At 48.9% G+C, this 14,824-nt stretch overlaps 1 protein-coding gene across 3 annotated transcripts in view; it reads left to right on the forward strand.

The window, feature by feature from the left end:
- Positions 1-3,245: 3,245 nt before the first annotated feature.
- Positions 3,246-14,824, forward strand: part of Tbc1d2 (TBC1 domain family member 2) — a 46,347-nt gene continuing 34,768 nt past the window's right edge. For all 3 annotated transcript variants that reach the window (XM_050156056.1, XM_050156057.1, XM_050156058.1), the window contains exons 1-2: positions 3,246-3,752; positions 7,030-7,171. In XM_050156056.1, coding sequence (XP_050012013.1) covers positions 3,390-3,752; positions 7,030-7,171 — 505 coding nt within the window. In that variant the 5' untranslated portion in view covers positions 3,246-3,389. The remainder of the gene's footprint in view (positions 3,753-7,029; positions 7,172-14,824) is intronic.

The following is a 14,824-nucleotide window of genomic DNA, read 5'->3' on the forward strand; positions in this document are numbered from 1 at the left end:
TGTGCACACCTGTAAGCACGTGCAGGGTTTTTTCCTTACAACAAATCCTTACAACTGAACTCCTAAACTTAAATGCAAATTTCTAAAATGTAATAATGAAAATTACAAGATTAAAAAGACATTTTGCTTTTTACAGAATGGTCAATGGCTCATTGGTCATTTAAGATCTATCTGTCCTTTGTGACCCCTGGCAATCCCTCTCCCATGAGTTAACTGCTTTCAATTTATATTTGCCCCCTGAGCCTGGCTTCCTTCACTTAGAATAATGTCCAAGTTCACCCACGTTGTTTAAAAAAAAAAAGGGGGGGCAGGATTTTCTGCCTTTTCAAGGCCCAGTTCACAAATCAAAAAACTACAAGCCAGAGAAATTAAAGGTCACAGTTAATTGTCATCGCTGCTAAAATTCTGATGGAGTCTATGAACTCTATCAGAACTCTAGTGACTTAGTGGAAAGTGATGGACTTTGGAAACAACAGTTTTATTGGCTTTTATTCTCCCCCATCAAATGATTTATAATGGCCACTTCTACCTTTTAAATAATTTGTGGGTGAGGATGTGGATTGCATGAGAATGTGGATGTGACTTGCATTGTAGAGGTCAAAGGATTTGTAGGAGTTGGTTCTTTCCTTCTACCTTGTGGGATTCAGGGATTTAACTCAAATCAATCAGACTTGTGCAGTGGGCACTTTATCTACTGAGCCATCCAGCCTTTTACCTCTAGTTACACAGAGAATTTGAATTTACTTCAAAAGCTTGAGGTTAATTGTGATTAACTTTTTTAAATTTCAAAATTATTGTTTATGTGTGTGTGTGTGTTTGCACGAAGGTCAGGTAACAACTTTTGGGAGTCTTTTCTCTCCTTCCGCCGCTGTGTGGGGCCCAGGGACAGAACTCAAGTTATCACTCAAGTTATCAGCTTGGGCAGCAAGCACCTTTACCCACAGAGCTATCTTATCAGCCCGAGATTAACTGTTTTATACTGTTTTCAAAAGTTCTGTCATTGTGGTCAAAGTACTTGCACAGACTCTTGGTAGAAACCAAAACTCTCCTTCTGACTTGGAACATCAGAGATTGGATGTTTGTCTACTAAAGTCAGATTTATTACAGATTTAATTTTTTTCTGCGGGGAGGGAAACAGAGTGGGGGAGGAAGTGGTCTACTGACACTTACAGAGACTGAAAGCAGTGTTAAAAATCCATGAGAGCCAGGCAGGGCACTGTACACCTGTCATCTCAGCACTTGAGAAGTGGAACCAAGAGGGTGACGGGATAAAAGGACTGGGAAAATTATTCAGACCCAGGAAGAGAAAGCAGCCCTTCATTCCAGAGTCTGGCTCAAGTCTCTTCCTTGCTGAGAATCCCAAGACAAAGGACGGTTGCTTCAGGCCTTTCTCCCTTCCTAGCAGAGAGCCTGCAATTTTTTAGGAATTTCACCAGAAACCCCCTTTGAGGTGAGAGAGGTCCTAACTCCCTTGTGCAGCCGGGATGGATCCTGATTTTATCTTCTCGGATTGTTAATTCCTGCAAAGGTTCTTCCAGAGCCACCCTATACTCATATTTACCAAAAAAGAGGACAAAAGTAAATTTTCTTAGCAATCCTTGGAGATCGTTCTTGAAGCAACCAAAATAATACCTATGGCTAGTGCTAAGCCGCGCAAAGTACTGCCTTCCTTTGAGAAGTCCACGCCCATGCTCTGGGGTGTGCCTTGATTTCCTCGGTGCCCTTTAAACTCCAGTCCTGCTTCTCACTGGTTCATCTTCAAGTTCTTTTCCTGCAATAAAGCCAAGGATTCGGTTCTGTGTAAACTAAGATCCCGAAAAGTTTACGAGGACTCCCCAGCCAACACAGCTGCCAACAATAGGATTATCAGAACTGAAAGCCATACTTGGCTACATAGCAAGTTTGAGGATAGCCTCGGCTATACAAGACAGTATCTTTAAAAACTAATGAAATTGCAGTATCTTCCAGTTTTCAGTGGTGTGAATTCTGCTAACTATTCCACTGTTCTCTTGGTGGCTTTACTGCCTACTGCTTTCATGTCTGGTTTATTGACCTTTAATTCCAGCTAACCCCCTTCTACCTGCTTTTTCAGAGCTTCCTGCATATTATCAAAAAAAAAAAACAGTTCTAAAAATTGAGGAACTTCTTAGAAAAATACAAAATTGTGAACAGAAAATTAAGTTGGATAGTCAATGTTGATTTGGGATGAGAAATTATAACCAATTAAGAGATCTGTCTGGCATTTAGAAGATAGGCTGACTCTAACCTTCCAGTCTAAAAACACAATCCCCAGTGGCCTCCGCAAATCTAGGAGGGCTCCTTAGCATCCCCATAAATCCGCTCTTGTGGAGTGGAGGCAAGGGGAGGCCTGAGCACCATCCCTCCTTACATGAGAAAAACCTTGGTAGAGCAAGTCTCTCAAGACTGGGGAAATCGGACTCTTAAAAGTACACAGGTACTCAGAGCAGCCGCCACTGCCACACTCCGCTCCGTTAATACTCCTGACCGAACACGGATTTCTTTAAGGATGGCGAGGTTGTGGGGTGAGTTAAAGCAACAGGAGCTGAAGCGGCAAGAAAGGCGAGATGAAGCCCCAGAAGAGAGGTGAACCGGAACAAAGTGTCTAGCTGTTTTGCCGTAAAGCGCCTTAGGACGGCATTTGTAAACTGAGGCAGGACCGTTAATAAGGGAGTTGGTTAGATCCTGGGCTCAGCGACGTCCTAGATCTGCTCTGGGTCCCGGCGACCTCAGCCGCGTACTGGACGCCCGAGGCAAGGCGAGCCGCGGGCCGACCTCAGGGAAAGAAGGAGGGCACAGAGAAGAATTCCAAAGTTTCCCAGCGAGGACAACCTCGCGCCGGAAACGGAGCGTCCCCGCCCCGCGTTCACTCCGCCAATGGCTGCGCGATGCGCCGTCCAACGGTGGCTCGCGCGGCACCCGTAGGGTGTCGGCCATAGGGGACGCCATCCCCCGTGCCAACACGCGAGCCTCACGGTTGCATAGCCAGGGGGTGGCGTGTCTCCCCGCATCCCCTCCCACGGCTAAAGCACCTCGGAGCCACCTTGTCTTTACACCGAAGCGCCTGCACACTCGACAGACGCGCGTAGCCAGCATGGCCGACGAAGTGGAGGAAAAGCCGGAAGTAGGTTGCGTGGGCGGGGCCGAGGGCGGGCCCTCGCGTGACAGGGAATAGGGGCGCGGCCTGCCGGGGAGCGGGGTTTGCAGTCAGATGTCTGCGGCTCTCTCCCGGCCACCGACTGGGGCTCTCCGCCTTCTTCTGGGGGCCGGGCTGGACCGACTCCGCCCCAGCCAGGTGTCGGCCGGTTCCCAGGTGCCCGCCGGATCTTCGAGACTGTGGTGCTGCGGGCCTGTGCAGCGGGCCAGCAGAGATGCAGAAGGACCCCGAGTGCACCTCTCCCTCCGAGTCCACACAACCTCCCAGCTCGGCCAGGGAACCCGAGGTGGTGCCTCCGGGAGACGCAGAGGGCTGCGCCCGACCACAAGACACGGTCCCCAAGAAACTCTGTGGGTATTTAAGTAAATTTGGTGGCAAAGGGCCCATCAAGGGCTGGAAATGCCGCTGGTTCTTCTACGACGAGAAGAAGTGCCACCTGTATTATTCGCGCACCGCTCAGGATGCTAACCCATTGGACAGTATCGACCTCTCCAGTGCCGTCTTTGATTGCAAGGTGGACGCTGAAGATGAGGGCACTTTCGAAGTCAAGACTCCCAACCGGGTTATTACCCTAAAGGTAAATGGAACTTTTCTCTCTTTTCTCTCTTGAGCTAGTTTTCAGGGCCAATGCCTGGGCACCCTAAATTGACCTGGACAGTGATTACCACCATGTGCCCAGAGCCTGGAGCTTTGCCACAGAGTCTTCACACCGTTTCCTTATTGCCTTCCCACAGGCAAGGGTGAGGGACTCATTTTATGGAGCGAGAAACTGAGTCATAGCCAATAAGGGTATGGCTCAGACCGGGCATTTACAAACGATGGGGGGTCCACTTTTGGAATCTTCCAGTGCTGTATCAAAACTTTACTTTGATGGTGCCTAACCACCCAGTTTCCTTGATTTACTTCCTTGGTACTGAAGCAAGAGTCAAGATTTGTGGTTGCCTTCTTTAAGGCCGGATCTGATTCATGTCTTGGTGGTTTGGCCAACGGGAGCGAACGCAGACATGGGCAGGGGTTAGGAGGAAAATATGTAAGTTTAGCGATCAGTCTAAGTTGTTTGTCCAGGCATGTCTGAACTGGTGAGTTCTTAGTAAATGTTGTTTAAATAAACACATAGGCGCACACAGGGTGGTGGAGCCCCAGGTCAGATTCTACCAAGTTGAGAGGAAATGGCCTTTTGCCTAACTGGGAAGACAGATGTGGGGGGAGGGATGGCGCTTAATTCTTGAGGCTCAAGAGTGTAAGGACGAAAGTCTTCCTCCCCACCGCCTCTGCTCCTGCTCCCTATGCCCCCAACCTGCCGCTGTCCAGACACTGGGATGCCCACAGGTTTTCCTTCTCCTTTCCTTGCAGGGTGTGGCTAGTTAAATAGGCTCCAGGGGAGAAGGGAGGAGGTTGCTGTTAAAATAATGGAAACTCAGATGTTTAGGCAGAGAGGATGTTTTAGAGGTCTTGTGGGCCTTAGGTCTTGGGCTCATTCCATAAGACAAGGGCTGTGGACAGGGCCTCTCAGCACATGGTTTTTACTGTTCCGGGAGTCCACGTATTAGGCTCTGGGGCGTGGAACAAGTCTGACTTGTTTGCCTCTGCCCCTTCTTCTCAAACAGCATACGGTGTGATGGGAAAACTGGTATTTAAATGCCTTTGGAGACACTGTGAAGAGTCTGGTGACAGGAGGGGTCAGCGCCTCCACGTGATGTGGGGAGCTCTTCAAAAAGGCACCCCTTAAATGAGAGAAATAATGGGCTTTTGGACAGGCAAATGATCAAGGCAATGATGCCGAGGGAGCCTGTGCGCTAAGATGGGAAGACGCAGTGTAACCCTGAGCATCCATCCAGGCAAGCCACAGGAGACTGGCCCAGAAGATGGAGGTGAAGAGGGAGACACTGGTGAACTGGGCTCAAGAGCTTAGACTTTGTCCAGCAGGCTGTAGAGGTTGTCTAAGAGCCTTACACTAAGGGAGTGCAACGAGATTAGAGGGTTTAGAGAGCTCAGCCTGGCTGTTGGGCAGGGAACAAATTGGGGGGGAGAGGAAACTGCTAGTCTGAGAGCCCCTCAGAGAGTAACCAGGAGGGAATGATGGCCAAGCAGGAGCTGTGACCCTGGAGGAAAAGCAGATGGAGGTGGCCAGGAGATGGAGGAAATGGTAGCTGGCTGGTTGTGCTGACAGGCAAGAGAGTCCTCAGGGTGAAGAAACTGTAGGACACCCAGATCTGTGTTATCTGAAGTAAATCTGGCCAGAAGATCTAAGGACTACTTTCTGAACCTCAGTGTGAACCAAGATCACGTGTTCTGGCCTGTCACAGGGTTTCCAGTCTTAGCAGAGCCTCCGACAGACTGGTGGCTCAGTGTGACCGTGTCAGGCGAGTTCAGGAATAAAATGAGGTGCCTGTGCTTGGCTGGGGATTATCAGGTCTGGTGAAGCCTGAGAGTAATTGAAGCTTTGGAGGAACAGCGTATGAAAAGAAAAGACTGACAGGCATTCTGACCTACTGATGTCTGCGTAACAGGCCAGAGGACTATCATAGAAATACCCTTGTTCTAGTTGTTTCTGTTGCCTTGAGAAATACCTCAACAGAAAGCAATGTGGGAGAAGAAAAGGTTTATTTGAATTTATTTAACATCCCGGTCCATCACTGAAGGGCAGGAGCTCAAACAGGAACCTGGAAGCAGTAGCTAAAGTGAAGACCATAATGGAACACTAATGACTGGCTTGCTCTTTCTGGCCTGCTCGGCTATCTTTTTATACAGACACACCTGCCTAGGCATGGCACCACCCACGGTGGGCTGGGCTCTCCTGTATCATAGACATGGCCACAGGCCAATCTGATCTGGACAGTTCTTCAGTTAAGGTTCTCTTTTCCTAGGGGACTCTTAGCTTGTGTGCCATGTTGTCAGCTGAAGCTTACTGTGGCAACCTCTCTCCGAACCCAAGTCACACTGCATCTGTGGCCCTCTCCAAAGAGGGAACTTGCCCTGGTTGCTCTGTAGCCTGCTGCCATTCTTTTGTAGCCTTGATTGTGGGCAGCTCCACAAGGCTCACTATCTACTCCCGTGAGCTGCCCATCACCCATGCCCACATAAGCTCATGCCTTTAAAATTAGTTTTGCTCTACAGCAGAAATACCTAGTTCTTGGGCCAGCATGCCATAGCCACTACATGTCTGGACCACTTGTGTCTCCATCTGTGAAAAGGGCCGATCACACCTGTCTCCCTAGAAGATCCAGTGAGCTAATGGATGTACAAACACTGTTTGGGCTATTACTTGGGAAAGAAATGACTGACATCAGCTCCTCACTTGTTGGAGTGGTGCAGGTTTCCAGTGTGTTAGCACAGTGTGTTTGTGGCTTTCCTGCCCCCATCCAGAGTCATGAGCTGGTGTAGCCCTGCAGTGGGTGGGATTACCTCAATCCCACAGAAAGGCAGCTAGGACTTGGGGCTGTCATACAAGGAGAGTGGCAGTCGCTGGGCCCCGCCAGGTCACAGTTCACAGCTCTCTCCTCTCTCATGGTACCTCTCTTTCTCCGTCTAGGGAATGCATTTGTGCACCTGCCGTGTACCAGGCCCTGTGCCAAGCACTCTATTCCCCCTATTTTGTCTTCATAAGCACTCTATAAAATCAGTAGTACTGTCCCTACAAAACGCTCGAGGAAACAGAGACATGAGGAGCCCAAGCAGGAAACCAGAGCCTGGTTCTTTTCTGTGATGTTCCAGAAGTGGATGCAGGCCTGCAGTGTTGATGGATTTTTTTTCTGGGCAGGACAAAGTTTCTAAACATCTGTGATCTCTGAAGGCCGTGCTTGGTGCCACCCTGCAGGCCTGGGACCTGACTGACTAATTCTTGTGCTTCTCAGGCAGCCACCAAACAAGTGATGCTATACTGGCTACAGCAGCTGCAGATGAAGCGCTGGGAGTTCCACAACAGCCCACCTGCACTTCCCGTCACCCCCGCTGCCGGCCTGTCTGGGAATGGGCCCACCCTGCACCTCAATCTAGGTACCAATGGGCTGGCCTCCTGCCACATAAAGCAAGCATTTGCTAGCCAGGCCTTTCCCTTACTGCTGGGAGCATGGGAGGATCCCTGTCTGCCAAGGAGTAGAACCAGGAATGGAATATAGGATCAGTTAGGATGGGGATATGGGCTCAAAGGTCAACTACTTGAGTTCAGGTCTAGGCTGTGGATGATGTCAGGCAAGTTACCAAGCCTGCCTGGGCTTCAGTTTCCTTCTCTACCAAATGAAGTGAATAAATTATACCCATCTTAGTGCTCTTCAAAGGCTTAGCTGAATCCGTATACCTCAAACGCTTAGAACAATGCCTACCTATGGTCAGAACCCAATAGAACATTGTGATATCCCGAGAATATCTTAAGAAGTTACACCTGCCCGGAGTTGTGAGAAGGAAGGCTCGATGCAAAAGTGCCATGCAAGCCGGGCAGTGGTGGCACACGCCTTTAATCCCAGCACTTGGGAGGCAGAGGCTCTGTGAGTTCGAGGCCAGCCTGGTCTACAAGAGCTAGTTCCAGGACAGGCACCCAAACTACAGAGAAACCCTGTCTCGAGAAAACAAAAACAAACAAAACAACAACAAAGCAAAAGTGTCATGCAGTGGGTTTCTAGGGCATTTTGTAATACTTTGGAGTATCTGTTACTTTAACCCTGATGATTTCAGAGATCAAAGTTCATATTGCCTACAATGCAGTCTCTCTCTCTTTCTCTGTCTCTGTCTCTGTCTCTCTCTGACTGTGTGTGTGTGTGTGTGTGTGTGTGTGTGTGTGTGTGTGTGTTTACTGGGGGTCGAATCCTGGACCTCATGAACGCTAGCCAAGCACTCTGCCACTAAACTATCATTCTTTGCCCTTCGATTTGGGGACAGGCAGGTTCTTGCTGTGTAGCCCAGATTGGCCTCAAAACTCTCAACCCTGCCTCAGCCTCCCAAGTGCTACGATAATAAACATGAGCCATCACACCTTGGTGTAGGTTCTAGGATATCTCAACATGGAGAAACCTGGAAGTCACACTTCCTCCCACCAGGTGCTGATAGATTTCAGCACGGGGATGAACTACCCCACAGCTGCCATGGCAACAGCATGCATAATCAGTTAGGTCCCAGTCCAGAGTCAGTGTCTAAAATGCCACAACTTCAGGCCAGTTAGCCAGAATAGCGCGTCACATGTCCGACATTGAGCACACTTGCCTGTGAGAGTTCCCCCTCCCTTGGTAGATGCCCGTGTGTGCCCACTCTCAACAGCAGGCCACACCCCCGCCCTTCCTCAGTTTCTACCAGCCAGTCCAATCAGCAGCTGCACTGAGCCTCTTGCCCCTTAAACTGCCTGTCAGTTCCAGGTCCCCTCACTGCCATTCCTAGGTTAGATCTCTCAGCTAGGAAGCCCTAGCATCCTCCTCTCCTCGGTAGTGTCCCCTCTCACGGCCTGTGCCCGAGCCTGTCCCCTGTAGTCTGAGTGGGCTTTCTAAAATGAAAGATGTGCAGGGTCTTACACACTGCCTAGGGCTAGTTCCCCAAGCCCCATCACATCTCTGCCAGCCCCCAGTGCCCCCCCAGTGTCCCCCAGTGCCCATGCTATAGCAGGAGGTTCTCATGTCCCTCTGTCTGGCCTGATCAATCCCTGCTTATTCTGTAAGGCGAGGCTCATGTCCCCTCATCTTGTCAGCTTCCCCTCAGATGCCTGCTGGGACTTTGCCACCGAGACTCGGTGTAAGTCCTTGACACTTTTTCAGACATTGCAGGCAGACCTGTCACATGTTGTTCTGATGACCAGTGTCCTTGTCAGTCTCCACTAGTCCTTAAGACTAGTGTCCCTAGTCCTTGATAGTGTCTGGTCTGGCACAATTTTTATTTGCAGAGTGAATGTGAGAGCAAATGCACTGAATTCTATGCCCGAGAAAAGGACTGTAACATGTAATGTCAGGCACACAGGCACACACGGTAGAGACACTAATGGTGCATTGTGGTGTGTGACACACACACATCATTTATGCTATTATTGTCATCGTAGTACCTACAAGCACATGTGTGCTAGTACTGTCATAGCACATATGTTGACACTATCACAGTACACACTATCATACTGTACACTGTCATAATACACACTATCACAGTAGCACACACACACCATAGTACACACTATCATGGTGTACACTGTCATAATACACACTATCACAGTAGCACACACACACCATAGTACACACTATCATGGTGTACACTGTCATAATACACACTATCACAGTAGCACACACACACCATAGTACACACTATCATGGTGTACACTGTCATAATACACACTATCACAGTAGCACACACACACCATAGTACACACTATCATGGTGTACACTGTCATAATACACACTATCACAGTAGCACACACACACCATAGTACACACTATCATGGTGTACACTGTCATAATACACACTATCACAGTAGCACACACACACCATAGTACACACTATCATGGTGTACACTGTCATAATACACACTATCACAGTAGCACACACACACCATAGTACACACTATCATGGTGTACACTGTCATAATACACACTATCACAGTAGCACACACACACCATAGTACACACTATCATGGTGTACACTGTCATAATACACACTATCACAGTAGCACACACACACCGTAGTACACACTATCACTCTGCATGCGTGTTCTACAGCTATCATAGTAGCATATACACACTATTTTTTTAAATATTTATTTATTTATTATGTATACAATATTCTGTCTGTGTGTATGTCTGCAGGCCAGAAGAGGGCACCAGACCTCATTACAGATGGTTGTGAGCCCCCATGTGGTTGCCGGGAATTGAACTCAGGACCTTTGGAAGAGCAGGCAATGCTCTTAACCACTGAGCCATCTCTCCAGCCCCGCATATACACACTATTGCTGTCCTAATAGTGCCTGCATACCATGACTACTGCAACAGTACACCCACATCAATGGGCTATCACTACTGTAGTGTAGCAGCTGCTCCTTGCCGTGAATAGCCATTAACTTCTCTGGGCAGCCTCTTTTTCTCCTGTGAGAGTGTCTCGTGTAACGCAGGCTGACCTTGAATTCACTATGTAGCTGAGGCTCTTCTGGAACTCCTGAGCCCCTACCTCTTCCCCCTCCTCTTCTCAGGTGCAGGGATTACAGATGCACACCACCATACATCTTCAAGCAGGGTTTTAAAGGGCTTCTTGGCACCCATCCTTCTACTATAGCGCATAGTCACCGCCATCACACAGTCAGGCATCCCTGTCTCTGTGGAAGATTATAGCCTGAGTTGACACAGCCACCATAGCCAACTTCAGGGCAAAGACAAGTTGATCTGACATGTGAAGAACAAGGCTCCAAGACAGTGTGGAGCCACACGGTATGGAACCCCGAAGGCCTCAGCTCTGCCAGTCCTGGTCCAGGTTCTTAGTTCTGTAGCTTTGCTTCAGTACACAGACTAGGCCTGTTTGGGGCTAGCATTGTTTTGCTCATGGGGCAGGCAACATGGTGTCCCTATAGCCAGAGTGGTGGTATCCTAGGGAGAGCGCTGGGCCTGAGATGTGGGAAGCAGAGGTACAGACTTTACCTTCTATCAGCTTTTCCATCCTGTAGAAAACTGCCCCTGCTGGACCCTGGGCCTAAGTGAAAACTTCTACATCACACATACACATGCACCTGCACACACAGAAAACCCTTTATGGAGTCCATTGTATGTTGCTTGCTTGCTTTGTAGCCCAGGATTGCTTCAGTCTTACCACATAGCCCAGGTTGGCTTTATACTCACAGTGATCACCTTGGCTCAGCTTCCCAGATGCTGGGGTTATAAGCGTGTGCCGCTATGCCTGACTCCTTTTCCTTCTGGAGTCTTGAGCAAGCTGCTGAGCCTGAGATTAGCTGTTTGGAGCATGCTGCCCTACCTCAGCCCCTCCCTATCCTTCCTGAGGAAGCAGAAGGCTGTGCAAGCCTCCTGATCCACTTCTGACTTTGAGTCACAGAGGCTGGGTCCCATTTAAAAAAAAAAAAAAAAAGTTCCATCAACACCCTGGAGCAATCTGGAGGCGAGGTCTCTCCCTACAGCTTTGTAGCATTTCCAGCTTTCTTTTTTACCTACGCAGTGGTCCCCAGAGGGCCAAGGACAATGAGTATGAAGGACAGATTTCTGTAATTGTATGTTGCCAAAGGAAGCCACAGCTTACAGGGGCTGTTCATAAATGTCTGCCACCAGAAATTCCTATTTACCAACACTGCTCTAGCCTGGCCGTGTGTCATGTCACTTAATCCTTAGTCTTCTAGGTGTTATTCTCATTTTATAGCAGAAGAAGCGGAGGCCCCTTGGAAAGGAAATGCCAACCCTAAAATTCAAACTGCACTCTATAGGTTCATACCTCAGAGCAGAGGGGGCATTCAGGGCTACACCACAGAAGCAGCAACCTCCTGGCCTAGGCCCTTTTGTGTGTGTAGGCAGGGACTTCCTTGTAGTGCAGGAATAGTCCAAGCTCTCAGACCAGAGAAGTCTGAGGACTGCAGGCTGTACCTAGCACGATTATCTCTCCGGGGGGGCCTTTCTTCAGGCAAGAGGAGCCAGGGCCATGGGCCAGCAGGTCTGTCTCCAGCGGGAAGTGCTGGTCTCTGCTGCAGCTGCAGTAAGGCCACTATGTGTGCCTGTTCATTCAGTGCTCTGCAGTAGGCTGTGCTTTCTGGGCACCCCCACTTTTCAGGAACTTCGTTCTGCCCCAGTGAGCCACAGAGTTTAGCGAAAATGAATTGCATCTGAGCTCAAGTCACCAGCTGGCTTTGGCTTCCCCACAGACCTTCTCTCCCAGCTGCTCTTTCCCTATTGGTGATACCTCCCCCACACACACAGGACAGTTAAGTGTGGCCACAGAGTTGGTCTTGGACCACAGGCAGAGAGGTGTGGGAGACCTGACACACCAAAAAACACACACCAAGGTACTAAAATCTGAGAGAAACTGATTTTGTTTGCTCTGAATGAAGGAGACGGAAGGCGATTAAAGTATCTCTGAGTAAGACAAATTTATATTGGATATGTTTAAAACCTGAAAGGTCAGAGTCCACATTATGGGGCCTTACCCTTTTCTATTTCCGTGTACTCTAACCTCGAAGAACACAGGGTAGAGAGGAGCCTTCCTGAGTTTTCATTTGCTTGTTTTGGTGTAAGGAATTTCCAACAGATCTCGGAATCCTCCCTGTGGAAATGGGACCTGGCCATGGATCTTCTAACCAAAGGCAGAGCTAGTATTTCTGCTCTTGTTGAACAACAAACAACATATACACACACTCGTATATACACTTATACATGCATGTATACACATAAACACATATTCCCCCTCATACATACATACAAACACACGTACTCCATACACACACACACACACACACACACACACACACACACACACACCTCATGATCCAGCCTCCTAGCCATTCCACACACACGGCCTTCCCGTCTGGTTACCCTGGTCCTGTCCCCAGGCTCAGTTCTGGTGCTGGAACCTGACATCTTTGCCTTCCCTCCTCAGGCACGTCCAGTCAGCTCCAGCCCTCCCAGTCCTCCCAGCCCTCCCTGCCTCAGCCTCCCAGATCAGCTCTCTCTGCCCCAGCTCCTGCCTAACTGGGTCTGGAGTTGTGATTTCTTCCCTTTGCTTGCTCCTTAGCCTCAGCATCCTGCGGCCTCAGGATCCTGCAGCTTTGCCTCATCTTACTTCCTCCAGCTCTTCCTGGAAGCCCAGCTCCTGTCTGGGGAGAGGGGGAATAGAGAGGAGGCCTCAGAAGAATGGCTTTGAATGTTGTTGCCAAGTCAACTGACCAGCCTGTGACATTGATGGAGCCTGCTGAGAGTTAGCAACGTGTGACCCACTATTGTTTAAGTGACTGCAGGATTCTTGGATGAGTGGAGCAGCCTCCACTCCCACTCTACCCACCTCTCATGATCACCACTGTGATGATGAATATTTTTATACCCACATCTTCTTGACAGATATGATGCACAGATAAAGTTCCCCCACCCCTAAAGTCATAGGTTAATTTATTTTACGTGTGTGTGACAGTGTGTGTGTGTGTGTCCCCACATCAGTGCGATGCCTTTGGAGTCCAGAAGGCTTTGGATCACCTGGAGCTGGAGTTACAGGCAATTGTGAGCTGTGGGTGGGTGTTGGGAGCTGAACTCTAGTCCCCAGTAAAAGCAGTCAGTGTGGCTCTAGGGAAACCTCCAGGAACCCACAAGGATGACCCCAGCTAAGACTACTAGCAATAGTGGAGAAGGTGCCTGAACGGGCCATCTGCTGTAAGCAGATTGGTGACTACCCTAATTGTTATCAGAAATACTTGATACACTATCCAGTAACTGATGGAAACAGGTGCAGAGATTCACAGACAAGCTGAAGTTCTGGGAGTCTTGCTGAAGAAAGGGAGAAGGGATTATATGAGCCAGGGGAGCTCATAATAGGAGAACCCACAGAGACAGTCGCCCTGAGCTCGTGGGAGCTCATGGACCTGGACCAACAGTTAGAGGAGCTGACATGGGGCCGATCTAGGCCCTGTGCATGTGTGTAACAGTTGTGCAGCTTGGTCTCTTTGTAAGGCTCCTAACAGTGAGATCACGACCTATATCTGGCATCTAACTGGCTTTTGGGAACCTGTTCCCAATGCTGGATGACCTCACCCAGCCTTGTGCGAAGGGTGGGAGGCTAGGTCCTTCCTCAACTTGATGTGCCATGCTTTCTTCAAGCCCATGGGAGACCTGCCCCTTTCTCAATGGAGATGGAGGAAGGGTGGAAGGGGAGGGGGTGGATGGGGTAAGACTCCGGAGGAGAGGAGGGAGGAGAAACGAGAGAGAGAGAGAGAGAGAGAGAGAGAGAGAGAGAGAGAGAGAGAGAGAGAGAGAGAGAGAGAGAGAAAGAGAGAGAGAGAGAGAGAGAGAGAGAGAGCAGCTACTGCACTGAACTGCTGAGCCGTCCCTCCAGCCTCACACTCCTAAATCTTTCACTCCTTCCGGATAAGGGCTCCACATGAGAAGTGGCCCTGGCTCTTTCCTCCTTTCTGTAGCATTCCATACTAACTTCCAGAACGCTGGATCCTCTCTCTTACACTTCGAATGATGTTTTTTTAGTGTAGAAACTTATCTTAACATTAAACATTTTGGAGCCACTTTCTCTAGAAGAATTCTTGTCGGAACATTGGGGAAGCAGTAAAGAGGGAAAGGCAGCCCATGTCCATCTTCTGGTGAGGCCCGTGGTAATGTCATGTTCTGGCCTCCATGGACCAAATGCCAATGTAAAACATCTTTACTTTTCAGTATTTAGAATTGCGATCTTAATATGTCTCTGTGCTTTAAGTTCTCTTTGTAGCTTCCTATTTTTAATGAATCTTAATTTGTTTTCTAGTTATGAAGGTAGGCCTAGATTTTTTACAATAGCAAATCTGTTGAGAAAAATAATAAATTGAGAATAGCCTGCTCACCCATAATCCCATCATGAAACCTCAGTCACACTTCTTCCCAGTATCCAAGCATTTAGTAAGTCAGGTAAGGGCTCTCCGAACTGCTGCATAACAGCTGTGTGTGGTTATCAGGGCTTGTCGTTTGTCTCCAGAGATGGGTGAGATAGGTTGGCAAGACATTCAAA

The sequence above is a fragment of the Alexandromys fortis genome, unplaced genomic scaffold, assembly GCF_014885135.2.
Source record: "Alexandromys fortis isolate MF-2015 unplaced genomic scaffold, M_Fortis_MF-2015_v1.1 scaffold_92, whole genome shotgun sequence".
Classification (NCBI taxonomy): Eukaryota; Metazoa; Chordata; class Mammalia; order Rodentia; family Cricetidae; genus Alexandromys; species Alexandromys fortis.